Below are 27,939 nucleotides of genomic sequence, written 5' to 3' on the forward strand. Positions count from 1 at the left end.
GAAATCTTATTCTTATCATTTCCGCAGAGTATTTCTGAATATTCTGCGATATATATGAATATGATAATTGTTCAAGAGAAATCAAGATATGCACATGTCAGATAGTAACATCAGAGATGGAGATGGAAGTGTAAGGTAACAGTATCATCAGGCATATAAAATGTATTTATTTTGGAATGTCAAAAAAACAAAACAATCATAGACAATCTAATATCAAAGCTAGATGGAGGACGGTTACAGACACCAGGACAGAGATGAACAGATTTTGAACAATTTCAGGGAATGAGGAGGGGGCTTGACTATGGGCTCCAGTGATGGTGGGTTCCCAGCTGAAAAGACCAGCAAATGTTTAGCCTGGTGTGCCAATCGGGCTCTTCTTAACTAGACTAACCAGTAAGACAAGTGTACCAGCTTCACCAGAAATGCTGTTTGACCAGCTAAGTTTTGCTGGCGAACAACTTCATACTAGTCTAAGTTGGTCTTTTTTGCAGGGGTTTAATGCTCAGAAATACCTTTTGGACAAGCAACACTTAGTACAAACCACTTCCTACACATGTATTTATCAGTTAACAGCAGGCTGATTACATCATCAATACAAGACATTAGCCATAGCAGACACGATGGCTTCACATCCAAGCATGCACTGATCTGGTCATGGGCTCTGTAAAGAACTCTAAATGCATTGCAAGAATACAGACATTGTAATATTTACAGTTTACACTAACCTGAGAGTACAGGCATGAGGAATTTCATTTGTTGATTATACCGCTGTTATATCTATTACAAAGTACTAAGTCGCCTCTAATACCCTGCCAGTCACTGTTTGTCCTCACCGTTGATTACACTTAATATGTAAGAATGTCTTCATTATTTTAAGGTTTTTGTTATATGACTAATTGTTATTTAACCATTTGCAAAGTCAACTCCAGCTGCATATCTACCTAGCCTAGTCCTCCGTTTTAAACATTAGTCATAAATTGGGTATTTTGCTATGCATCTGGGAGAGAGAGAGACAGAGGAGAACCTCTTTACTCTGCACTGTCCCAGTCTTTTTTGATATGCAGGTTCCACTCCCACGACAGATGGTCTGTCTTGTCGTCATCTGTGAAGTAGGATTTGATGTGGTAGCTTCCCCGAACGATCATGCCCTTCGGAGCCTCCTCCACCGGGGTCATAAACTCATGCTCCTCGGCTCTTGGACCGTAGCTGCCCACCATGTACACTGCCTTATCCACTACAGGTAAAAATGAAAATATCTTTTAAATTTAGTAAACATTTTGTGTAATATTCATTCATTTGAAATTGAATTGCAAAATAGCATGACGGTCCATCTTACATCAATTTTGAATGCCATGGAAGCTTGTTTCCGCCATGGAATAAAAAATAATTGCGACTTTTTATCTCTGACGGTTTTCTCAGAATTTTGAATTTATATCTCGCAATTCTGACTTTATAACTCGCAATATTGCAAGTTTATCTCTAACAAGAAAAAAGAATGTATTTCTCACAGTTTTGAGTTTATAACGAGCAATTCTGACTTTTTTCTTAGAATTGTGAGATATAAACTCGCAATAAAAAAAGGTAATTGCGACTTTCTAACCGGTTTTTGACTTTTGACTTGTTTCTCAGAATTGGGAGTTTATATCCCACAATTTGGAGTTTCTCACAATTCTGAGGGAAAAAAGTCAGAATTGCGAGACAAAAAGTTGCAATTACCTTTCATATTTTTTATTCCAGGCTGGAAACAAGCTTACATACACATACGAGAGAGGGTGGCTCTTAAAGGGTCATGAAACCCTAAACCAAATTGTCTGAGATTTTAACAGTTATGTGTGTTGAACATCATAGAAGTCAATGTTACCATCCATTAGTTTTGATCGTAGGAGAAAACTAGTTAATTTTCAACTTCCGGATTTAATTTCGTCTTTGTGTCAACGTCACAGGATGTGACGTTTTCTCGTACTATAGTACGTCGATGACTCATCGGTTGGTGTCTCATGATTATTCATGAGACTGCGTGTCCTTATCCTATGAGAAGACGCCTCGCTTAATTATTCATGACAGCACACGTTGATTTCCTATTGCAGGCGTTTCAAACAGTGAGATTGCATACGAGAGATGCATTAATAGATCAAAAACGAGTGTTTGTTTTAGCTTTGTAAGAGTTTCTGCATCGCACAAGTTCTCTTCAATAGATCCTGAGTCTTCGACACAAGCGCGATTCATCCACACATGGCATTTTTTAACCTGACAGGCAAATGAATAGAGAAAAGCATTTGGCAAAATGACACAAAAAAAGCATATAAACTTTTGTCAATTTATTTCATTGTTTTTTAAAAATGATTTAGTCATTTTTAATTATTTTATTCTTATTACTACTTCTTAAACATGAATTAAATAAACCATTTTAAATATGCCTATTAATAAAATATTATTTTTCATTTATTTCCATTGTTATGTTTGAACTAATAAATTGAATTGAATTGAATTGAATTGAATTGGGTCACACCTCAGGCGGGTCAATCATCGAGATTATTGACTATGAATGATATTGTTAATATTTTTGTGCCGTTATTTTTTCTTGTCATATTTAATCAACCAGTTTTTAATTCAAAACTTTTCATTATTGTCATGACACAGTTTTCTTTATTGTTGTTGACAAATCTATAAATGCTTTGTTAACAAACATTAACACTGATCATCGATAGTTTCCTGTTTATACAGTATAATATCAGATCAACTCAAAGTGGAGTTATCAAAGATAATCTGAGCATTGTTGGACTAAATCATCTCAAGATTTTGCCAAAAACATAACATATATAAATATAAGTGAAATGTGTTTATCAGATGATGGGAATGTAAGATGTTTATTTTAGGGCTGTCAAAAGATTAATCGCGATTAATCGCATCCAAAATAAAAGTTTGTTTTTAATAATATATGTGTGTGTACTGTGTATGATTAAATTTGTATATATAAATACACACACATGCATGTATATATTTAAGAAAAATGTGTTATTTATATATATAAAAAAAATTATATTTATATATAATATAAAGTATATAAATATATATACAGTATATGTATTAAATATTAAATATGTCTTAAATATATACATGCATGTGTGTGTATTTATATATACAAAATAATTATACACAGTACACACACATATATTATGTAAACACAAACTTTTATTTTGGATGCGATTAATCGCGATTAATCTTTTGACAGCCCTAGTTTATTTAGATCACGCACATTAAAACAGTACATGTGTGTTTAAAGAGATCCATACACCCTTGACTCAAACACATTCCCAGCACCAAGCAAGGCCAACATTTAAATTCATGAATGCAGATGCTCTAGTCTTACCTCTGAGTCCTTTCCTGTAGGTCAGATGCACATATTTCAGTCCAGACACAATGTCCCTGTTGACCTAATAGGAACAGATGGGATGAATTAGAATAAATATTAATTTAAAATATCATTTTCATTCTCACAGTCACCAGCAGAGGTCCTGTTAGATCCTTGAACATTTAGGAATTCACTTCAGGGAATACATGGAATTTGCACTGAAATTAAGTCAGTGTCTATTTTAGTGTATTTATACATGAACTATAATGCTATATTCTACAGTATCTTCTCCATCAAGCTAAATGAGGCACTTATTTCCTGATTAATCATGGGATAGAAGGATATTATTGGATACAAAAAGATTTTGGGAAGAACGGTATTTTGTGGGAACATGATCTGGTATAACTCACAGTGATTCTAGATACCACTTTTAATTAAAGTTTCTTGAGAAAACTGTAACAAAACAAAAACATTTCAACATCACCCATATGGCGAAGAAGTACACAAACCCACTTTCTGCTTACATTGTAACTTTAACCCCGAACTGTTTACAAATATTTTAAGTGTGTTATTTTTAGGAACTTTTAGCCTGGGAAAGAGTGTCTGTGTATTTCTGTATGTTCTTCATAGTGCTGGCCTGATCAAGACAGGAAATAAACAATCTATCCACTTCTAGCCTTGCATTTCATATCTACATGCTCTGAGGCTGCAGAAGCTTGGGTTCAACTTTCAAGGGCATTGAAACCATTTTGTAAAATTAGCCTTATTTTTTACAGTACCTCAGAATAACAGATTTTTAGGTAAAAAAAAAAAAGAAAATACACAACAGTATTCTTAGGCCACAGTATAAAAGATTAACCACTACTGCTGACTGTTTAATTCCATTTTTATTCTTCAAAATCTATTTTATTTTTTACCTTAAAGTGGATTTTCACCCTGTAGTCCACTCCCTCCTTCATGGTGAAGTTCTTCTTCTTCAAAACATCGAGGTCACCTGTGAATAAAACAAAAACAAACAAAAAAACAAAACCATCAGCCAGAGTGAAATTCAGAGTGGATTTGTGCATTGTTATAATCAGTGTTGGAGTAACGAGAGTTACGTCATCAATTGGGGTCCTCTGGAAACATTTCCGTTGTGGTCTGTGCTATTTGCAGTGTGTTTCTGTATTTGGTTGTGTTGTGAGTATTTGGAGCACACATGTGTTGTGAAACTGATGAAGATGTTTTCTTAATTTGCTGGTGTTTTTCTATTTGCATACGTTTTCTTCAGTTGCAGAGCGTTGACCTCTCTCGGCCACCGTAGTTTTCCCATTTATAGTCTGACACATGAAATGAAATAAGGAGAAAGGCGCACCATATATATATTTTTTCAATTCAGAATGGCAGCACAGCCGAAAGGTTTGTTTGAGCTGCACCCTCTACTGTACAGGAGTGGATTTGCATTTCATTCAGCGTTAAACTTATACATTTCACTTTCGGTGTGTAAGGGCCTTTACATTTGCCAAAATATTACTTTTTTTGTCATTAAAAAACACACAAGCAAGCCCAGCCCAGGAGAGAAAAAGTAACAAAAGTAATGCAACATTACTTTTCATAAAAGTAACGTAATGCAACTTAATTACATTTCAGGGAGTAACGCAATATTGTAATGTTAAAATTACTAACTTTCCCCAACACTGGTCATAATCACATTTTTAAAGAAATATAACAGAAATCAATATCATAATTGTAAATGCGAGCCTTTTATGTTGCAGGTCGCATTTTGCTTGTAGTTCAACCGAGTTCAATGCAAAGAGTTTCCTTACAAAAGTGCAACTGCTGCGTTATCAATTTATCCCTTTAATCTGCCCTAAGTGCTTTGTAATGGATACTGAAAGAGACCAGGGAGGAAGGAGAAATCGGAGATTGATACAATGAACAACATTAATGATGATTTGTGGCCCATTCACGTGATGCCAAATGCCAGACTGTGTTTATTAGTGTCCTTAACATTAATACTATTTTTAGAGACTATAGAGGCTTTATCATGTAGTGGAACTGCACCTCGGCTCGGAGAAGTGGATTCTCTGCATGTGCTGACATGTGATGTCAATGTTAATATAACAGAAGCGGCATCAACCCTCTCAAAACCCTTTCAACAGCACAAAGATGAAAATCCCTTATCTGTAATTGACTAAATCTAGCTCTGATAATCACTGTAATAACATAATCCTGATTGGACAAGAGGATTAGTCCATGTCCACGACAGTGAGAGTTAAAACGTGGGGTGTGTGATCTCCTTATGAAATGCTGATTAGCTCCACTTACATGCAAATTAGATTGTCCGCACACATTACATAGTCATACACCACTGGTCAAAAGTTTGCGGTCTATAATTTTTTTTATGTTTTTGAAAGAAATTTCTTATGCTCAACAAGGCTGAATTTTTTTAAATTAAAAAATACAGTAATATCATGAAACATTATTACAATTTAAAATAACTGTTTATTCTATAAGTAGATAAAAAATGTAATTTATTCCTGTGATAGCAAAGCTGAATTTTCAGCATCATTACTCCAGCCTTCAGTGTCACATGATCCTTCAGAAATCATTCTGATACACTGACTTGCTGCTCAAGAAATATTTCTTGTTATTATTCATGTTGAAAACAGTTGTGCTGCTTAATATTTTTGTGGAAACCATTTTACTGTCAAATGACAGAACTTTTGACTACAAACAACAACATTGTTTTCAGACCTTTGTTTGGTTTTCCATGATTTATGTGGATTTTTCAGAGGCAGGACGCATGACCTGGGGGACATTTATAATTCTTGAGGGGGCCATCGCAGTCCAGGGGTGAGAGGGCACAAATTGAAACTGAGGGGACACAAATGCGATCTTAGGGCTCGATGCCCCCTCAAGGCATTTCATAGACATAATGATTTTTATACTTTACAAACTATATTTTATCCCCTAACCCTACCCATCACAGAAAACTTTCTGTATTATTTTAACATTTTCAAAACAAAAACCGATTTTACTATCCTTGCGGGAAGTGACATTTGGCCCCAACAACGAAGACGCGCACACATACAAACACACATGTATGTGTAGATGTGTGTTCTTTCCTTCGCTGCGCTTAAAGATTCAGAAGGACTTGGTTGGTTATGAACACAGTGTGCTGAAGTTGTTGTAGCTGGTGTGTCGTTTGAATGACTCCCACACAGCAATGAGAGAGCAAAGATGGAGATGGATAATAAGGAAGATCCCAGCGGAGGCTCTAGCAGTCTGGAGGAGCTGCAATCTGGCAAGAGGTGAGAATGAGAGCGGCCCGTTCCACCCTCACTCCCACTGCTGCAGCGTTCAACACAGACACCTCATCACCATCAACATAACTCACTGAGTCTCGCTTTACTCAAAGATACGTTTCCTACAGAAGAGGATTAGGGCCGAGTTATAATAATAATAATAAAAAAGACCATCTCGCTTTTAAAGTCATTTTAATGCGAGATTATAAAACTCGAAATACAATGTTGAGAATAAACTCGTTAAATTTCAAGAATGAAGTCGTTTTTTAAGAAAAAACACGTAAAAAAAAAACGTATACTTTGAGAATAAACTCATGTTTTGAGAAAAACAAAAAGGTTAAATAAATTGCTGAGAATAAAACTCATTATACTTTGAGAATAAACTCTCTGTGTTACGAGTTGTTGAGAATAAACACGCATTCGATCATTCGCAGGGAGGTTTCTTCAAGCGTCTTGGAAACTTTGACGCAGTTCTTCTGGGTTTAGTTTGTCTCAGTTTTTTTTGTTTCTTCATGTAATCACAGACAGACTTGATGATGGTGAGATCAGATCATACCGGCTGTTGTGCATAAAAAAATCTCACTGGATTGTTACAATTAATGGCAAAATGAATGTTTGGAAATATAAACTGATATTTCCTACTGACACTACAGCATAAGATACAATTAACTGGCTTAAACAAATTTTTTGGGGGTGAAAATACTAACGTGCCTAATGCCGGGGACACACTTAACGACTAGCTGAAACATTCTAAGACTGAAGTGAACACACTTACAGACTGTTTCCAATGACTGGGTATCAAATTACATTCATCATCGGCCTTACAGTTGTTAAGTGTGTCCCCCGCTTAAGACTTTTGCACAGTACTGTATATTTGTAGGTTTTTTTTGTTGTTTTTTTAGAGTGCAGACTGGGTTAAGAGTGCATCCTCAGTGCTTTATTCACATCTCTCTCAGAGGGGATGCGACGAACACTGCAAAATATTCAGCTGCTCAGATATGGACTATTCGGATTCAATTAAGAGCGGCATGATAAGGTCTGGCTTCCTGCTGCTCTAATCTGAACGTCAGCAGAGCAGAACTTCTGCTGTCACGCTGAGTGCTATTCGAGTCTTGAGTGCAGTCAGGTTCTGCTCCCCACCTTCATCCACCATTAACTGTTACAGTCTTTTTTCTCCATTGCGTGTTGGCCCAGCCACATCCATCAAAAACTCAGTCTGGTTAGCGCGTTCCATCCCAGTGGACGTCCCACAGTGAGGTGCCACGCTCGGCTGTCACTCACAGCAGGACTCTGGCACATCTGCGTTCCTGATCACAGATCTCTAATGTGCTCCTGCTTACAGCTCAGGCTATGGAATGATATTTTATGCTGTTTATCTGCAGGTTCTTGTATAGTGAAAAGTGTTCGCTCTGTATTTATGGATTGGAATGAATTTACAGCTGCAGCATGGTATTTCAGTGCAAAAATTGTTTTTAAATGTTTTAAATGTATATGTAAATGTTTTAAAATTTTAATTTAATATACAGTACTCTACCATTCAAAAGTTTGGGGTAAGACAGACTTTTTATGCTTTTGAAGGAGTCTTATGCTCACCAAGGCTGCACAAATACAGTAAGAACAGTAATATTGTGGAATATTATTACAATTTATAATAACTGTTTTCTATTTTAATATTTTAATGCATTATCCTTCAGAAATCATTCTGATATGATGATTTGCTGCTCAAGAAACATTTCTTATTATTTTTAGTTGAAAATGGTTGTGCTGCTTAATCAAGTTTGGAAGTTGTGTTTTTTTCAGGACTCTTATGAACAAAGTTTGGAAATTTAAAACGTTTGAAACATTATAAATGACTTTACTGTCATTTTGATCAATTTAATGTGTCCTTGCTATAAAAACATCAGTTTCCTAAAAAAAATTGATTGACCCCAAACTTTTGAATGGTAGTGTAATTATCTGGATCACACTGGAAGAGAATATTACAAGAAACATTTTTTGTTGACAGGTTTTTTGATTTTGACAACAATTAATAACGAGAATTAATAAAAGAGATATAAAATGTAATGTATTTTTATACATAAGAAAAATAATTAACTGACTTAAACATCAACTTTGAAAAAAATAGTTGAACACTTATCTGAACCCCTTTGTCCAGAATTACATAGATTTATGAGTTACATAGTACATGAGTTTTAAGTCTATAATAACCATTAACCATCAGGCAACCAATAAAGAAATAAACACTGTTTTGTTCCTTTTATTTCAGTGCAGAGGTAATTTAAGAATAGAAGTTGCTAAACAGGAAGTCCACACACAAAAGCGCAACATTGTACTCTGTGTTAAGAGGGCAACGCCTTCCTGTACCAACTCAAACCGCAAGTCATTTCTGGTTTTGTTCTAAAAAGAGGAAACGTGCTGCTGCATATAGGTTTGACACTGTGAATAAATGATGTTACAGATTTTAAATCTGAAAAGGGCTTCTTACTTTAAATCTCTGATTTAAACAGCCCAGAATCATCCTATTGCCTAGCAACCAGGTGACCTTTTGCCGTATTCCCGTTGTTAAAGAGAAAAAAAACACTGTTGAACCGGCTGAGGGCAAAGGCGGCGGGGGGGAAACCTGCTCTGACAGTCAAAAGACCATACAGTCCCCTCTAGTGTATGGAGGGCGGGTACATGGTTACATACAGCAGTGTATGTTGATTTGTGTTGCAGATCTCCATCTCCTGCCTGCTTGCATGATATTGGCTGGCAGTGTAAGGAATGACATCATCATCATCCCTCTGAAGGCAGGGGAGGTGAAGCATTAGGATGCAGTGCAGAGCTACTGAGGCTCTGTCAATAGTGTCAACTAAGCAACTGCCCTCCCAGCTCTTGATCAGCAGCCTTTGTGTGGACAAAACCACAGATCACAGATTCATCCACTTACCTCAACCCACACAACTATTATCCTACCGATACTAATCACACCAAAAATATATGAGTTGAATGCTTTGGATTTTAAATAGGGTTATCAGTGTTGTTATTGTTATTGCTCACATAACTGGACTATTGGACTGTTTATGTGAGACGCATGCGATTTATTTATTTATTTATTTATTGCGTGAAATGCAGCAAACACTAAGCCCAAGAAAAATTTCCCTAAGGGGACAATAAAGTCAAATTGTATCGTATCGTTAAATAAAACTAAAACTAATAAAAATAATTTTCATTAATTGGAATAAAGCTTAAATATAATAAAATATAAATATTAGATAAAAAAAATTAGTTAAAGCTATATAGAAATAAAATAAATAAAACTGAAAATATAAAAAATAAAAGCTAATTGAAAATATTAATAAATAATATAATAGTATATAAATAAGTCAATGTAGTATTATTTTAGTACAATTAATCATATAAAAAAATAATCTGTGCAAAATAATACAATTTAAAAAAAAAAATGTATTACAGTAAAACAAATAAAACAACCCCATTTGAGGGATTGTCACAGTAAGTATTAGTATATCCGATTATTCTAAATAAATAAAATGATATTGACTCGGCTGACAGCTCTCATTTTAAATGAAGTTGATTATGTTTACACTTGTTGACTAGTTTGTCTTGTGAGACTCACCTGTCAGATCCATGGTAATGGGTCCAGGGGCCTGGTCACACATCAGAGTCAGCCGTGTCACCTGAACATTAGGAATGGTGGGATCTGCAATGCAATAAATAAAACAGATGAGAAACAGCTAAATGTCTACTCTACATTTATTATTGAAGCATACGTCTACTGTACCTACAGGATAAACCCATCAGAATAGCCTTTTTTTTCCTAAGTGCATAAACAATAAGGAATAGGCAACCAGTGTTTACTGGGTTTAATATTCTCAGCATGCAGTGAAGCTTTTAGACCAAAATGATTTGCTGGTTAATAACGGTTCTGGAGCAAATGTGAGTGGTGCTTGCCTGTACCAAGTTCCCCGTCACAAAATTGGGACTTTAAGTGTGACCGCTTAGAAATAAGTAATAGCACACATCTTACACACAATTTGAAGTATCATTCCCCAAGCCGATTCATCCACACATTCATCATGTGTCTCAGGCCAGAGGGAAGATACTTTGACTGGACTAAATAGAGTAAAAATGGGGAGGGGGAAACGGGGCTTTCATGTGCACCTGCAACGCACTGGCCAGTCAGTGTGTAAATAAGACACATTACTCATCTCAGATAACAGCAGATGAACATCATCAGTTCAGGTTTGTGGAAAGACAGGTTTCTCCAGTCATACAATTCACACTAACTTCCATTGTTTTATCTGTCGTCAGTATAAAAAGCTGTGTTCCAAAACCTAGTGAGCCGACTTAATGCCTACTGCCTACTTAGCATTCTAACTAACGGTCATGGAACCTCGTAAGTGACTTTGAGGTAACACTATATGGGCACCACACGAATAAAGTTCCTCACAGGAAACAAACTGCCAGTTGCTAAGCTAACGAGACGATTCTCAAATAACTCTTGAAAATATAAAAAAATGACACACACATTGTGTAAAACTGGTTAAGTTTGCCTTTAACATGTTGCTAAGCTAATGAGACGATACTTCAAATACGTATCAAAAAATACACACAAATATTGGGTAAAACTGATTTCAATTGAGTTTAATGGTAGCATGTTGCTAAGCTAACAGGATGATACTCTAAAAATACATTTAAAAATGACATATAGAGTAAAACTGATTGCAATTAAGTTTGACGTTAACATATTGCAGCTATATATTAATATATAGCTAGTAATAACTCATAAAAATAATTAACAAAAACACAAATATTGGGTAACATTGATTTCAATAGTTTGATGTTAGCATATTGCTAAGGAATAATACTCTCAGCATACAAATATACAGCAAAAGTAACACATATTTGTTAATTGACCAATTTGAATTACACTGAGCTATTTTTATGAATACCTTTTGGAACTGAACAAAATCTATTCACAATATACATGTTTCTCACCATCTTGGATATAAAAAAAAGTTATCTTAAAAGACAGCACAATTAAGTTGCCTATCTTTGGAACAGCCTTTGTGTCAGGAAATAGGCAACAATTCTTTAAAATGCAGTTCAGAAGGTTTCTGAAACTGAACTACAGTGTCTTTCACAAACATAATCACCTTCATTATAAGATAAAGAGGCATTTAAAGTCTTGTCAATCACTGTTGCTAATAACCCGGCATGCATTCCCTCCCAGGTTTCTTGTGTCCATAGGTGCTCTGGCCATTACAGAAATAGATCGGGCCTGTCAGGGTTTAGGTGGACACAGAGCCACTGCAGGTTAGTGACCCCAGCGTGCTGTCTCAGCACATTTAACAGTGATAGAGCTGCGGCTGCCCCACCCCTTAAAGGAACAGTTCACCCAAAAATGAAAATTCAGTCATTATTCACCCTCATGTCATTCAAAACCTGCATGCTGTTATTATTTTTTTTCCACTGTAACACAAAAGGAGACTTTTGAATCTTTTCCATACAACCATAGAGCACTATGACTATGTCAAGCTCCACGAAAAAAGGACACACACACACACACACACACACACACACACACACACGCACAATCAACATAAAAGCAGTTTATACAGAGTGAGAGTGATACGCCAACTCCCATAGGCCCTACATCATAGAAGTTGTCCCATGAAGCATGCAGGGCAGATGACTAGCTTAATTCAGGCGCTTAACTCTACTGTTCCACTAAATTATTGTTTCTGCAGTGCCAGAGGGAGCTAGTGGTGTAAAACTGCACATAACAAATTGTTGGACGGGTCTCATTGATGCAGTGTTATTGATGCAGGGTGGGCTGGTTTTAAAAGTGGGAACTACAGTTCATCATCCGCTGATGGCCACAAGTGCTGCCACCCGCCGCAGGCATGCTCACTCGCAAAACTGCGCACTGGGGACCGCAAGCACCAAACATGACTGATCACCCTGGCATAATCCCACTATTATTATATCTGAGAAGATCTTATGGCAAATGAATGAACGTTCACGGACAAGCCTGTTTCATATTTCCAGTGTTTTCAACCTCAGAGAAGGGGTAAAGGGATAGTTTACGAAAAAATGTGGTGACTTTTTTTTGTACCCACATCAATAAGATTAAAAAAATGTGACCCACATTTTTTTCCTCCGTGTAGTACAAAAGGAGAACTTAATAATATACTAATTATTGTTAGATTAATAAGATAAAAAATGTGGCTTTAGCAACTATCTGAAATATGTTTTAGTTTAAGCACTAAAATTACTAACTGGAAATAAATAATAAATAAAACTGAAATAAAATTTAAATAAAACTAAATATTAATATTTAAAAAATAATAATAAAAATGACAACCACATAATTAAATGACTATAAATTAAATTGAAAACTGAAAACATAAAAATAAAAAATAATTCAAGATAATAATAAAAAAATATAATAATATAGTACTAAAATGACACTGGGAGCGCTTTTAACATACAGATTGTGAACGACATGAGGGTGAGTAAATTATGTTGCAATTTTCATTTCATACACAATATAGGAAATGAGGACATAAGGAAGGGTATGTATCATAGTTCTCAAGAGGCAAAAGATCCACTTTTTTTTTGCCTTGCCCTGATTGGTCACCATGATCTCAGGACTGTAAGCAGATCTTTCAGTCATTATACTGAAACACAAAACGCTATAAAATACCAGCGCATATTGAATAAAGGCTATTATTAACCTGGCCATAACCAACAGAACAAAGATGAATCATTTATGAATCAGAGGACTTACAAGGTAAATACCCTAGGCACACAAGTTGCTTTTGATTGAAAAAAAAAAGAGAAATGACTGCAGTTGATTAATTCTCACCAGAAAATTAAATTGCATCTAAATCAAACGTTTTAAGCCCTGTGAGTCAAGAAGAAATTAATCTGCCTTTTATGCCTTTAGGAACACTGTATCAGCAAGTATTTCAGTTCACACTTAAAGGATTTGAAGTATATATATTTGGATTTTCCCTGTGGCAAAAGAAATTAGGATTGCTGGGCTTTGATCATAATATCACAGACACAATTCATCATAGAAAGAAACAGAAAAGACACAAAGCTATTTCACTCAATAACTGAGTGAGAAATACAATAACAGATCTTATAATTAATGCAACGGAACAGAACATCAAATGCAAATTATCCAGCGTTATGCAGGGAGTGGAATCATAATTCATGTTTCATGTTTCTCTAAACAACAAAGCAGCTCAAAGCTATGCTCTTCAAACTAAGTGATAGCCACCTTCTCATTCTTTCCCTGAGTTAAGAGGATATTGTTTGGGGGCTTTGAACCAAGACTGGAGTCCCCCGGGGGATCTGAATCCGTCTAGACAGCAGGAGGAGAAGGGAGAGCCGTCCCTGGAGAGCCGCGCTACAGCTTTAACCATGAAGACAATGCAATCTTCACAAGATGAGATTCTTTGCAACATTCATTATTTGTGTGCATCTATTAATGTGGGTCAAAATATCAGTAAGATTCAAATAATGTTTAGAAGTTTTCGGTGAGACTGTGATACACTAAAAACGTCTTCAAATGTTGAGAAAATTCACCAAGTCTGCATTTATTTGATCAAAAATACAGTAAAACAGTAATATTGTAAAATATTATTACAATTTAAAATAACTGTTTTCTATTTGAATAAGAAGTAATTTATTCCTGTGATGTCTAAGCTGAATTTTCAGCATCGTTACTCTAGTCTTCAGTGTCACATGATCCTTCAGAAATCATTCTGATAAGCTGATACATTTCTTATTATTATCAATGTTGAAAACAGTTGGGCTGCTTAATATTTTTGAGGAAACCGTCATATCTTTTTTTCTGGATTATTTTATGAACAGACTATTTAAAATGATTTTTTAATGGTATAAATTATAATCTAATATAATATTAATAAATGGTGTGCACATGCAATAGGCGTTTTCTTGTGAAGGTACACTAACCTGCCACCACAGGTCCAGAGCCCAGGAGGGTTTGCTTGTACTTGTTCAGGCTTTCATCATCCTTGTCCAGATCCTGGATCTCCTGCAGGCTTTTCTGAGCCGGGGGCTGGTAGTTCAGATCTGGTTCATCTTCGTCCTCAACCACTGGCACGTCTTTCTCTTTATCAGCCATTATGCCTAAGAAAAACAGGAATTTAGGGTTTTAGATAGGTCTAGCCATGGTCTTAAGCTCCAAATAATCTTTTTCTGTTGCTTCTCAATAAGTTTGAAAGAACATTCATAAACATATTCACATAGAGATATCAAAATGACCATTATTTCACTACATACCTGGATCAACATACTTGTTGGTCATAAAAAAACATTTCTATTTTTCATTCAGATTTTATACTGAGGGCTGTGGTTGTGACTTAAACAACCTATTATTTCCCCTCTGAATTTAGGTGTAGTAAATAGTTATGAGATGATAACATTTCTGTGCTTGTTCTGACTTGGATTAAAGCTGACTAAAACTTTACCTAAAAATTACTTTATAGTCTCCACATTTCTAGACTGGTTTTGAAAAGGAGGCCAGTCACGATCAAGTTTGGAGCATCTAGTAAGAGCATAAAAGGGCCAGATATTGAACTATTAGTGTAAAAATCTAGTGTGAAATATATGACCCACTACATGGTTTGTGACGTTCAATGTGATTATTTCTTCGTTCTACAGATGAGTAATGTTCTGATAAAAGACAGACTGAATGTATTTTCTGCTATCTTTCCTCCTGTCGCACATTTTTAGGCTTGAAACACAAACCACTTCAGATTGGCTAACACTGCTACAGACAATAGATTTAAACACTTATCTCTTTTAATATTCAGAGTCATTTGTTGTAATCCTCACGTAGCGGAACAATACACTCATCTTCGACGCTGATAATTCCATTTCTATTCAGCTCATTTGAAAGACAGTTTCTAACTAAATACCCACAGTCTGACAATATATATAGCAAAAAGAGCTGTTCCTGTTTAATTATAATAAGCTGGTCTGGTTGTAGCAGATCTGTTAAAGAAATCATTGCTTTTATTAATTCAGCCACTTGTCAGAAATTGAAAAACGTGTTTTCATTGTCAAAACCTACACACTGCGTTTCAGCCTAACAGCTAATAATTACTGGAAAGCAGACAGCTGAGGTATTGCTCCCCAGAGAAACAGAGGACAATAAAGACCCAGAAAACTGCTCTCCATATAGGAGGCCAACATCAGGGACACCAATTTATCATATGAATTAAGAGAGCTAAATCATAATGTCCACATAACTCACCTAGAGAAGCAGTACTGTGTAAGTGTTGTATAGAAATATACTGCCATTTTCTACAAATAGAGTACAAAATGGGGCCTAAAACTCGTAACCTTCAGAAAATATAATTTGTCAACCTCAAGAGGTGGAACTCAATATTATATGGGCTGTTTTATTTTCTATTCAGGTTCTGAGGTTTTAGGTTTTTGCAACCCTGTTAGACAAGTCTGATAGGTTTTACTAAAATGGCACTTATGTATTAAAGTAATGGATACAGTTGAGAAATTCTAGATTTCTGAGGAGGGCAAAACAAAAATGATCATTTTAAGGTGGGTACAGACATTTCATGTGTTTAAAACTAGCTAGTTTTCATGCTAGATTAATTTTACATTGGATAATAGTTTAGCAAGCATATCTTATAGTCCTCACAACAATAAAAAAAGATTTTTATCCCTAAAAACAAAACAGTTACTGGACACCAGAGTGTACCGAATTCATGGGAAATCTAAATAACGACAACATTGCTTTCAGTAGTCTGGGGGAGAACAAGTTAAACTCCTTAGAGGATGGATGTTCCCGAACACAATTTAGGATTAAAAAAAGAGAAAGACAGAGATACCCCACCCAGGTTTATATGTTTCCCAGGCTGATTTTATGAACACACTGTTCAGGCCAGCTCTTCAGCAGCCATGGAAACATGCTTACATCCTCCTCAATGTTATCAAGAGAGACAATGAACCTTTATGAAAGGAGAACAAAAACCCTAAGTGCTGTAATGTGAAGGCAAATGCAATACTGGAAGGACGGGGCTATAAAATCTGATCTGATGGGATCAATAGGGTGTTTTGAGGGTCATTCTCTAATACACCATTAGTTTATAAGAGCGATTTTCACTCATAGCATCTAATAAAAATATACCACCATCTGTTTTTGCATCAGATAGCATTAGCTTGAGGACCATGACACTCATATGCTGCTGTATATAAAAATGGGTAGCCAATTTCCTCCAACAAAAAGGTATGAAAGTGTGGGAATGAATTCTGTATCTCTACATCTATTGAACCTGTGGGGGGAGAAACACTCTATCCAGGAGGACAATTTTAGGAAGGACATGTAGGTCAGATTATAGTTTATTAGGAGGCTACACAATTTCCAGGTGCAAAATGCTGTTGAGACATACGGCATACTCCAGCTACAGAAGACAAAGTGAGCCAATTAACCTACTAAACAATCTGAATGTGTACAGATGAAAGTGGTAATGAAGTGTGAGAGGGGAAATTTGGCTATGCATAAATGTGTATTAATTGACAGCTAACCCTTGTGCAAAATGGAAACGCCTGAACTGACTGCAGTCTTACAACATTTTACTCAAGTGTGGCCACATTTTGGACACTGGTGTCCTTTGGACCAATATCCTGTGCATATAAGGCTATTTAGTAATTATCCCTGTGCAATTACAGCTTAAATATTGCTAAAAAATGCACACCAATTAATTATCTTGCACACTGAATACACAAATCAAATCCCCTGAGCTGAGATTCACAATAGGTAAGCTTGGTCACACTGAATAAATGACTGGGCTAATTGGGCAATTTAAAGCATATCCATAAGCCAAAGCCAAGATTCTTACTGCAAATCACAAGCAAAATGAACTATATAGTGATGGATTGCAGTTAAGGATGGTTATAGATACATTTCAGGGCATGTTTTCTGTATAATGAAGATGGCATCTCAAAACTGCGATGTGATCAGATCAGGGATTTGCATCTCAGCATCCTGATTGAAGCGCTGAAGTGTTTGTTGTACAAACATAAGCTAAAAATGTCGTTAAAATCAGATACTGAAGGTAATTAATATTTAACCTGCAGGCCTGCACATGATGTCACTGTTGTCACAAATTCGCGTATTTGTAGTTTACACAGAGACGATAAGGGTATCTTTTTCAAAAACTTGGACCAGCACCATGTTTGTATTACGACCCACCAATTGAGAAGCACTTCTGTAAAGACATGCTGCCATTCTCGCAGTGGCCACTAGTGAGAAGTCATTTTTATTAGCAAAGAGAAGAATGACAGTAATTACCCTTGCTCAGCTGTGTTAAATAGCAATAATAATACTGTGAAGAATCTGACAAGCTTTTTTAATTGCCTTCCCCCACCCTTCGGAGATATAATGTCTGAGTGAAATATGTGTGCCGCAGCATCTCGAGCTTCAAAGGCAACATGCTTTGACCCGCTTTGATCAGTAGAAGCAGTTAAATGCCTGGCTATATTGTGATGGATAGCATGCTAGTTTTCATCTTATGGCGCGTTGCAGGTTTCAATGCACAGCTAATGAGGTGGAGTGAACAAGCAAACAGCGCTAACAAACTGCAGTCTCTCATATTCAACTCACAACATCTGTACACCCAAATATTCAGTGGACCTTCAGCAGATGAATGGAAGGCCCACGAGGGTTTCTAAAGTCCAATCAAATAACAATGATTTAAGAACCTTGCAAAGGGCGATGAAACCCTGAGGGTCAAAGGGTAAGTTTATGTGACAACAATGTACTAAAAACAAAAGTTTTTCCTTTGCGTTTTTCGACAACCTTGTTAAAACGCTCTCTGTTCAATGACTAAAAATGCTGTATTATCCTGCCAGGCCAGTAGTTGGCGATGTTACTACGCGCCTATTGACTGAAGACGTAAAACACATGTGCATGATGTCACCGTTTTCACAAATTCACATTTTTGTAGTTTACACGGAGACGATGAATTTTGAATCGCGTTTTCACATGTAAATAAACGTCCAAAACACATGAAATGTTTTCCGTTTTTGGTTGATAAAGGTGTTGCGTAAACAGCCCCTAAAACTGGCAAAAAATAACCATAAGAACACTAGCTATGTCTCCATCCACATATTTTTATGAGCATTTATGGATATCACATAAAAAAATTAAACGCTGGATGGAAACGCAACGATGTGCATAATTTCTAAAAATGTGCATAAATAACTTTTTTTTATCCTATAAGAAGACATACACCTAAACTATGATGGGAATACATTCACCAAATAAATCCCTCGATGCGCAACAAAAAACTCATGTGACTGCCTCAACAGTGGATGTGATTGGATAACTGGACTAACCAGCAGACAAATTTCATTGCACAGCATCTCAAATGTTGGTTTGATCATTATAAAATGCCTAAGCTAAAGGCTGTCATCAAAACCACCCAGAAGCATCTCACACCATTGCGTTCTCAAACACCAGGCATCCGAATGCAAGATAACATGAAAACGTGTTTTTGCATTTCGTCTGTGAGCTCTGAAACGCAATACATTTACGATGTAGGGGGGGAAAAAACATAGTTCCTTCCCCGATTGCAGAAACTTCCATTTATATTACAGATATTTTGTGCCAATTTCCCCTAAAGTGACGAATTTGTTCTTTTGAAATGCTGCTTTATTTGCAAATGTTTTAGGTGATTTTACAATTTTGAGCAAAAGTTAAATTCGCAGCTTTGGATGGAAACATAGCTAGTGGCTCTGTTGTTTTTTCATTTATGTTTCAAAGTATGGCATGTTGTAGTAAAAAAAATAAATATCTGAATATTTTGCCTGCACTTATGAGCTCAGTTTGCTCTAAAATGAAAGCCAATTCAGCAGCTGCTGTGACTTTATACTGCCCGTATATTAACACTTTTAATTTAACTGTTCTGCAACCCTCACATCCTCCACTTTCTCAACTACTTTTACAACGTCGAAGTCTCTGCTAATCAAACTGAGAGCAGAGTTGAGAGTGATTCATATCAGTAAACTCTGATCCTTTAAGTAAGTGACAAACACAAACCACAGCAGGCCGGAAATCTGCACAATTCAACGGTTTTAGAGACAGAACGCTGCAAGCCATTTGACACTATCACAGAAGGTTTTGGCCGTAATATACTGAAACAATGTATCAGGAATACATGTATTCTAATCTAGAATATGGCTGAACACACAGATTAAATACTCACAAGATACACTAAAACAGTACTAGACTACTATAAATGAAAACATAGATCTAAATATAGTAAAAAAAATAAGTATAAATTTAAAAACATTAAAATAAGCATTAGTGCACATAAGAGTCGGGGGATGAATGACACATTGAAATTCTCATTACTGTTAATCAAACAGCATCTGCAATGTGAGAAAACAGAGCTAAACACCTGATTGCACGTAGTGCAATGATGCATGTGATCCTCCTCATACATATGGCCTTTCCCTACAGGGAGCACAAACACATCAGCTTTTTGAAATCTCTGTTTCTCCTACATGCAATCTAATTGATTTACTCCTTTAAAAATGTGTCAGGTCTCTGACGTGCAGCCATCCATCACAACGCAGCAGCAGCTGAGGCTTGAGTCGTGATGCAGCTCTGCTGGGCCACAGGGGGTCTTAGCGTGTCAGCACCTGCAGTCCGGCAGAGAGAGAGAGCTGAGAACCCCTTGCACCGGTCCGTCCCTTGGAGCCCGCTTTTGTGGGCCTTCCCTAAACCCCATTGATTCCACTGGAATCACCTTGCCTCAAACTACTCTGGCTTTGTTCACAATGCACACAAATCAGTGCTGTCAAATGCCCTGCCCTAAATGGCACCCTAAACACTCACGATCTTCCTATGAGTTCGCACCTTGACGATGGAACACCGTTTTGACTCTCGGGTAGAAGTCTGCTGTGGATCTCGCTTCAGGCAAAAGCGTGAAGCACCGCAAGCACCCTTCTGAAACTTAAAATGACGAATGGGATACCCTACGGTCTCATGGACTTCATGATTATGTGCACACAGCGGCCACTGTAAGTCTACAAGACCGTAAGTGCATCATCTGGGACAGAGCCAATGTCCGGATTATCAATAACAGGCTAAGGCACATTCCAAAATATCAGATTTTGATCAAATTTCAAAGCACATATGGATTTAATATGATTTCTTGAGCTATTTTGACATTGACTAAAATTTTTTTTTTTTACAGATTTGAGTCAGATAAAAGGGATCAAGTTTTATCCAACAGTTTTGTGACAATTCGTAATTATTTTACATACAACCTGCTAATGCCCCGCTGAGGGCTAGGTTTAGGGGTTCCTTTTCACATCATACAAATTTGTATGCATTTCCAACTTTGTAAAACAATTTCTCGTGAGAACAGGTTGGGATTAGCTGGTTAGCATGGCTTCATTCGCCCCTGTTGGTACATGTTGTAACTACACCATATGCATATGGTTGCAAAAAAATAATAATTTATATTTAATTACATTATAGTAAATGTTTTACCAGTGGCAGATTTGTTTTTTGGGGTACTTAAATTTAAGTTAAGTTGACTTTATATTTTTCCTGTCTCTAGAGTGATTAGTCAGATATCTGCCACAAAACACCTGCAAAACTGAACACCCGTGAGCAAAATCACATACTTCCAGGGGGCTCTGCGTCATCTGAGCAACTGCCATTGAGATTAATAGGAATGCTAATGGAAAGCCACATACTGTATAGGAATCTGAGATAACAATATCAATGTAACCCAACCCACACACACACATATATGTACATTTACTCTCCACTTTACACATAAAGGCAGGTGTTCATTTGTCATACATTATTACTTCCAAGATTTCAAAGTGAATGGATACACTAAGAGAGTGGAAGACAGATAAAGAGGTAAAGTGGGAGTGAGGAACACTGGATTGGTGTCAGTAAGCAGAAGCTCTGCAGAGTGAAGCCCTGAATCAACAACATCTGTGTCTTGTAATTACAAGCAACATGATGATCACACACACAAAGCAATGTTGTGAGAGCAACAACCGATCGATCAATACATATTGATCAATCCACCTTCACTTGTTTTAACTGCATCACATGACAACTATAAAAATGTCTATTTCCACAAAGGAAGTCGTCACACAAAATGGCCATTCAGTATGACTTTTAAAAAACCTGTTTGAAATGTAAATAGGTTTTAGGATACATTGCAACTTATAAACGCCATTCACAATAAGCTTTAAACTACTTCAGCTGAAGGTTTAGGGCTGGTCTATTAGATTGGCAGATCATTTTAGGTCTTTCTGTGGAGTTTGAAGAGCATTTAAACTGCATACTCAAGTTAATTTTAGTACATTCTTTTCAACTTTTCAACATTTTTATCTCACAATAGACAACATAAATGCATCCTCACCTCTGTAGCAAACGGTTAACCAGAGCAGTTCAAGAAACTGTCCACCAAATTCACAAACATCCAAGCCCAACATTGTGAGTAAGCTCTTTTCCACAAGGTTTCCCCCCAAAAAAATCAGAAAAAAATCAAGAAAGCACACCTCCCGTGATACAGAAAAATCTGTGTCTATAACACATTTAAAAAAAAAAAGAATTCACAGCAGCATCCCTTCTACCGCCACAAAAAAACCCAAGATACAGAAGCACTGGGTGTGGGTTGGCTAGAGAGAGAGAGAGAGAGGGAGAGAGAGAGAGAGAGAGAGAGAGAGGGAGAGATAGTAGAGAGACAGTATGTAAGAGACAGAGAAAGAAAGTAAGAGAGTGAACGAATGCACAAATGATCTGTGTGTAATCCGTGCTGGAAGACCGGCTGTGGCTGTAGTGTTGGCAATGAGGCGGTAATGTGGGAACGGTATTCCGGTCTGCAGACGCTATTGATTCCACCGGCATGAGAAGCAAACCCTCCGCCTCAGTTCAGCACGCCTCCCAACCCCATCACTCATTAGACAGGAGACTGCGATGATCTCATCCTCTTTCTCTCTCTCTCTCTCTCTCTCTCTCTCTCTCACACACACACACAGTACCCTTTCCCCTCCGTTCTCTTTATTCCCTGTTCTATTTCTCTGTCTTCACATTTCTGCTCTCTAGAGACACTTATTATTCTTACCATCCCCCATTTTATATCAACTATCATATTGTTTCCCCATTTCTCTCTCTCTCTCTCTCTCTCTCTCTCTCTCTCTCTCTCTCTCTCTCTCTCTCTGTCTCTCTCTCTCTCTCTCTCTCTCTCTCTCTCTCTCTCTCTCTCTCTCTCTATGCTGGGCAGACTGTTTTTTCCCCCCTGGTCAACAATGACTTTCTATCAGTTTGTAGTTCTCCATCACGTCATTCTGTCATCTCTCTCAGGGGTCATGGTCCTGTCAGAGGAACCTGTCGGAGGTTACACTGGGCGTGCCTCTGCATTTCACATGGCCTTGATGCTCTGTCGTTGGTAGCATCTTGCTAAGGGGTGCTGCAATGCCAAAGCCTTTTTCAAGAGACTTGTAAGGACATTGGTTTATGTGCGCCGACCAATTACGGCATCTCACTGCATGTCTGGTGCAAAGCTATGGCACACACAGCACATGATCTGATGTGTAAACAAGGTAAAGACACATTGGATCGCATCTGAAGTAGTATTTATATTTAGTATAATGAAGCAATAAGTCACGATGGTCATGCAAAACGGCTAAGAATGTGGCTCATCCAATCCAATCAGATTTTAGAGTCTATCCATTTTATAAATTAGGTTTACTTAGCACAAAGGCCACATTACATGTACTTACAAGTATCATAATCATAGGAAGTTAATTATTCCTTCTCGTGCAGAGCCAAAATAAAATTAGATGTGCAGATTGACATGTCAATAGAGCAGATGGAGGCGTGAGACTGAAGTGCCAGTGCAAAATAAAAAATATAACACAAACGTCTGATAACTACAGCATTCAACTAATTAAAGTTATTTTTTAAAAATCATGAATTTTAGCTTTATTCACTAATACCACCCTTATAATTAGAAGAATTTGATGAGAAATGTTTGCTTTCACATTAAAATCTCTGACAGCTGATTGAAAATGTATTTTGGTAAATCTAAGCAGAATATGTGACTCCAAATTTGCAGAGACACATGTGAGATTATAGGGGGTTTTATCTCAGGAGAAAAGAAGCAGGGCGAACTTCACTATGAATTCAAAATTGATTATTCTTTTTTTTTTTTTTTTTTTTTTTATGGAATATTGCAGTATTTATTATAAATTATATTTATCCATGGACATTTTTTTTAATTGTTCTCATAATCAAATTAAAAACTTCCCCTCCCTCTTGCATTGACACCTCTTCTCTGAGGATGTGTTTACTGGTGCGAGGGCAAGACAAACGGTCACCAAAACCATCCAATAGGCTTGCTGCAATAGTCGGTGTTGCACGTGTTCAACCACACACCGATTACATCACTTGCCCACCGCGGCACTGCCCCCCACTGTCATTTTTGATTTTTTTATAGTAATAAAATTATTTTAGTTCAGTTAGAGAACAGACACTACACTTAAAAACTGAACGTGTCTGCTCAATTCAGCATGAGCCAAAACGAAAGTCACAGCACAGATCAGCAGCAGGAGTCAGATTTCATATATCACGTGACGAGTGAGGCAAGCTGACTCACAAGACGATGGCGGAAGATTTGGTTTCAAAGCGAAATGTAAAAACGCCTATTTGGCAATATTTTGTACAATATTTTGCATTCAAGCAACTGCCGCCCCCGAATTGCCACTAATGCCGCACAGGCATTTATAAGCGATTTAAAAGCGAGGTGGAAAGGAGGGGAAAACTCCATCCACCCCTAACACACCCCGGTGTTGTCACACATTGATTAACCAATAGTAACATCCCTACCATCCTACCATCCAATCAATTCCCTATAGGCATTGATTGAAGCCATTTCACTCAGATATACATCACAAAAGGGAGGAAAAGACTACCGCAACTTCTGTTTCATGCCAAATTGCTCTCCATGTAAACTGTTTCCTATCTAGAAGAAAGAATTGAGAAATGAAAGAGATCTCATTTGTGGTTATTCTATCCGACAGAGTAGGCTTCACATTGTGCTAGCACAATCTGGGATTCGAGTTCAGACTGACTGACAGTTGTTATGAAAAAGAATTTGACAAATTACATAACAGAACTATCAAACTACCCTAAGCTGAAAGCACAATACTGCTGGTATCTGGCAGCCTGTGATTTCCAATGACTACTTCTGTCAAGATATCAAAAAACTCTTGAGGGGGCTGCTTTATCTTACTAGGAGAAAAAAAGAAACTAACAAAAAAATCATAAAAGACTAACGATAAAGTCATGCATGCACACTTTCGACAAAAAAAATCTCTCTTCGCTTATGATCTGTATGACTGGAAACTGTTGCACAAACAGGAAGTAACAAGAGCAAGCTTCTAATTTCAACAAATCGGTCTACATCACTGGCATTCTTTTAAAATGGAGCTTGTCATCTATTGTCTGAATGTGCTCACAAATTGGATCTAACTTTGCTCAACAAAGTTAAATTAATTTAAACACTTCTGAATGGTTCCTCTTGTGGCTTGTTCTGAATCTCATTCACTTGCAATTCAGACCTGTTCCACTAGCTCAGGAAGTTCTGCGGAAGCCTAGGCCTGAACAACAAACACCTCAAGAAGGAAGTGAAAAAGGTATCTTGATCAATAGACAGAGATCTTGTTTATCGAGGTCTGCCAGTTAATATACACAGCTTCCTCTTTACGGATTTGTCAGGCATTGTGATATTTTTGGCTGCTTCTCCAGTGGCTAAACTTGTTTATTTGTGTGGAAAAAAGAGTGTTAGGCTAGCTGTTCAGATAGAATGAAAAAAATATACCTATATCTTCGAAAATCATTTCCACGCTAGCTTTTAAGGGCTATTTATCAGCTCAGTGATGCACCTTGACGTATGTCATCTACTACACTCATCAATATGAGGCTAAAAGGTATCGCAAGAATTTTCCAATCATTTTACAGCCCCTTAAACCATGTCAATGCAAAATGAGCTTTCAAAAGAAAAGCAAATCACATCTGAATTCTCCAGAGGCTGCAATAAAATAGCAATACACCTTCTCGTGCTGATGAAAGCATCCCAGTTTGGCTATAAAGACACTCAACAACATAGCACTTGCTATGCGAGTATGTGTAAAAGATGAGTTTTTTTGGAAAACTAAGAGAATAACAGTGATTCACCAGCACTTTAAATCAACTTTTTCATTCATGCACAAGTAAAATTACCCATGGTCTTATACTCAAATGGCAAAAAGAGATATTTACGACAATTTAAATGAAATAAAATAGGTGAGATTTTAATAACTTTTTTAATACACAGCTTTCTGGAATTCTTGATTCTTTATTGGTCAATTGCAACATTCAGAGCTCAAATATTTCTGAAAAATTATCACAAGTAAGCTAATAAAATGATTTCAATTAAAAATATAGCTGTGAACAGCCATTATCTGGGTTCAAGCGTGTTAAGGCCTTTAAGCACATTAGTAAAAAGGTAGGCTATTATGTTTTATTTAGCAAGCATGTAACCACTTAGATCTAGTGTTGTCAAAAGTACCGACTTTGGTACCAAGTCGCTGTTGAGCGGATTATTAAACACCTCTGATTGACCATTGTGTTCACGCGCTAAACATATAGGCTAGGCTTGCAGCATAACAAGTAGGATATGGTACAGTCACCAGTCATAATTCCAAAATAAACCCCTTTAGGGTGATACATCTGGAAAAAGAATTGTGATAATGTCAGACTATCTGTACTCAACATTATCTCTCACATAACATATAAAAGTCTGATGATTTGCTCATTCTGCTAATTTTTAATATTCATAAAGTGATAAAGGATGGCAGTAGGGTGTCTGTGGTGTATATAGTACAGAGGAGCCAGTCAGAACAGGATCTTAGTTTGGTCTTACGTTAAAAGAGGATGTGGTTGCATACGACTTTACCAAAAAAGTACATCGAAAGTTAGAGGATGGGGGCAGGCGCTAATACTATGGCATAAGTGAGATTATTAATGCACAAAAGTATCATCATAGCCAGATATTAATATCATTCAGTAGCAAACATTCCTGTCAAAATGAAGTTACATCATATAAATTTGAACTGTGTGAACTGAAATCTTGAGAATAAAGTTTAAATCTGCAAGTTACTCCAAACCGACTACAGTTCAAGACAGGATTCCCATTTCAGAATGTCACTCAGAAAATGAAAATCACAAAGATCACCTAGTCCTAGCCTATATAATCATTACTTCAAAAAAATTAAAAAAAAATTAAAATAATAATAACTAGGCTTTAAAATATCAGTATGAATTTTGTTTGCATTGTATACATCTTTGTATCATTTCTACAGCGAAACAAAACGGTTTTAACACTGAAAACAAAGTTAGATAGTAAAGTAATAAAGTAAAAGTGTCTTACCGCCTTGTCTCGTCTTGCAGAACTGTAGATGCGGATGTTCAAGAGTGTTCAGCTCATGTGCGTACCAGGAAATAGAGTTTGCCAATCACAACTCTACGCCTCACACTAACACACAGCTGTTAAGAGAAACACCAGCCCAGTACTTAAAATTGTTTTACGATTTTGTAAATATCGCTATTTATGTTTGTAGCTATTTGCAAAAGAATATCACATTGCTAAAAATGGCAAAAGTATGTAAAATGTCGAAACAGTGTCACAAGACAAGCATGAGTGAGCGTGACAAATCTCTGTTGTTGCACGTGCTGCAAAGCAAACTAGCCTACTGCAACGTTAGCTTTGTGAATCTGATACTGTGTAATCAAATAGCCTAGATTTATCAAACTTTTCTTTCAAATTCCGATGTACAACTATGTCCCGTATTAGCCGTAGCAAGATATTAATGACACAGGAACTCTTTTTAAAATGAAGAAAGACAGAGCAGTGTCAATTTGCACATTCCAGTGTACAGCGTCTCAGCAGGAATCTGCGCCACAATCTATGAGCTCCTCAAGATGCCTTGTAGGCTACTCAAACTCATCTGCTAGAATAGGCTATATAACATCTTTGTCTCAACATGTCTGTAAATTCCTCCACAGGATTTTCGACGTTTCTGTAAAACAATGCCTGCTGCAAACAGCTGCGCTTTTTCTCTGTAGTGAGGAACGTGTTTCAAAATGTCACATAACGTTAAATGTGACTTTAACACAATTTGAATGCAATTTGCTTAGGATAGAAATAGAATTGAATTTAA

General features: G+C 36.8%; 1 protein-coding gene across 2 annotated transcripts; it reads right to left on the bottom strand.

The window, feature by feature from the left end:
• Positions 1–131: 131 nt before the first annotated feature.
• arhgdig (Rho GDP dissociation inhibitor (GDI) gamma) lies at positions 132–27,871 on the bottom strand. Of its 2 annotated transcripts, none has more exons than XM_079868862.1 (6): positions 27,150–27,871; positions 14,629–14,805; positions 10,256–10,339; positions 4,270–4,346; positions 3,371–3,434; positions 132–1,234 (listed from the first exon to the last, which is right to left on the bottom strand). In XM_079868862.1, the coding sequence occupies exons 2-6, from the start codon at positions 14,798–14,800 to the stop codon at positions 1,029–1,031; spliced, it is 603 nt and encodes a 200-aa protein (XP_079724988.1). In that variant the 5' UTR covers positions 14,801–14,805; positions 27,150–27,871; the 3' UTR covers positions 132–1,028. The 2 variants fall into 2 exon arrangements, with proteins under 2 accessions (XP_079724988.1, XP_079724987.1); XM_079868861.1 differs by lacking the exon at positions 27,150–27,871 and adding an exon at positions 22,098–22,694.
• Positions 27,872–27,939: the final 68 nt, after the last annotated feature.

This window comes from Squalius cephalus (assembly GCF_949319135.1).
Source record: "Squalius cephalus genome assembly, chromosome: 1".
NCBI lineage: Eukaryota > Metazoa > Chordata > Actinopteri > Cypriniformes > Leuciscidae > Squalius > Squalius cephalus.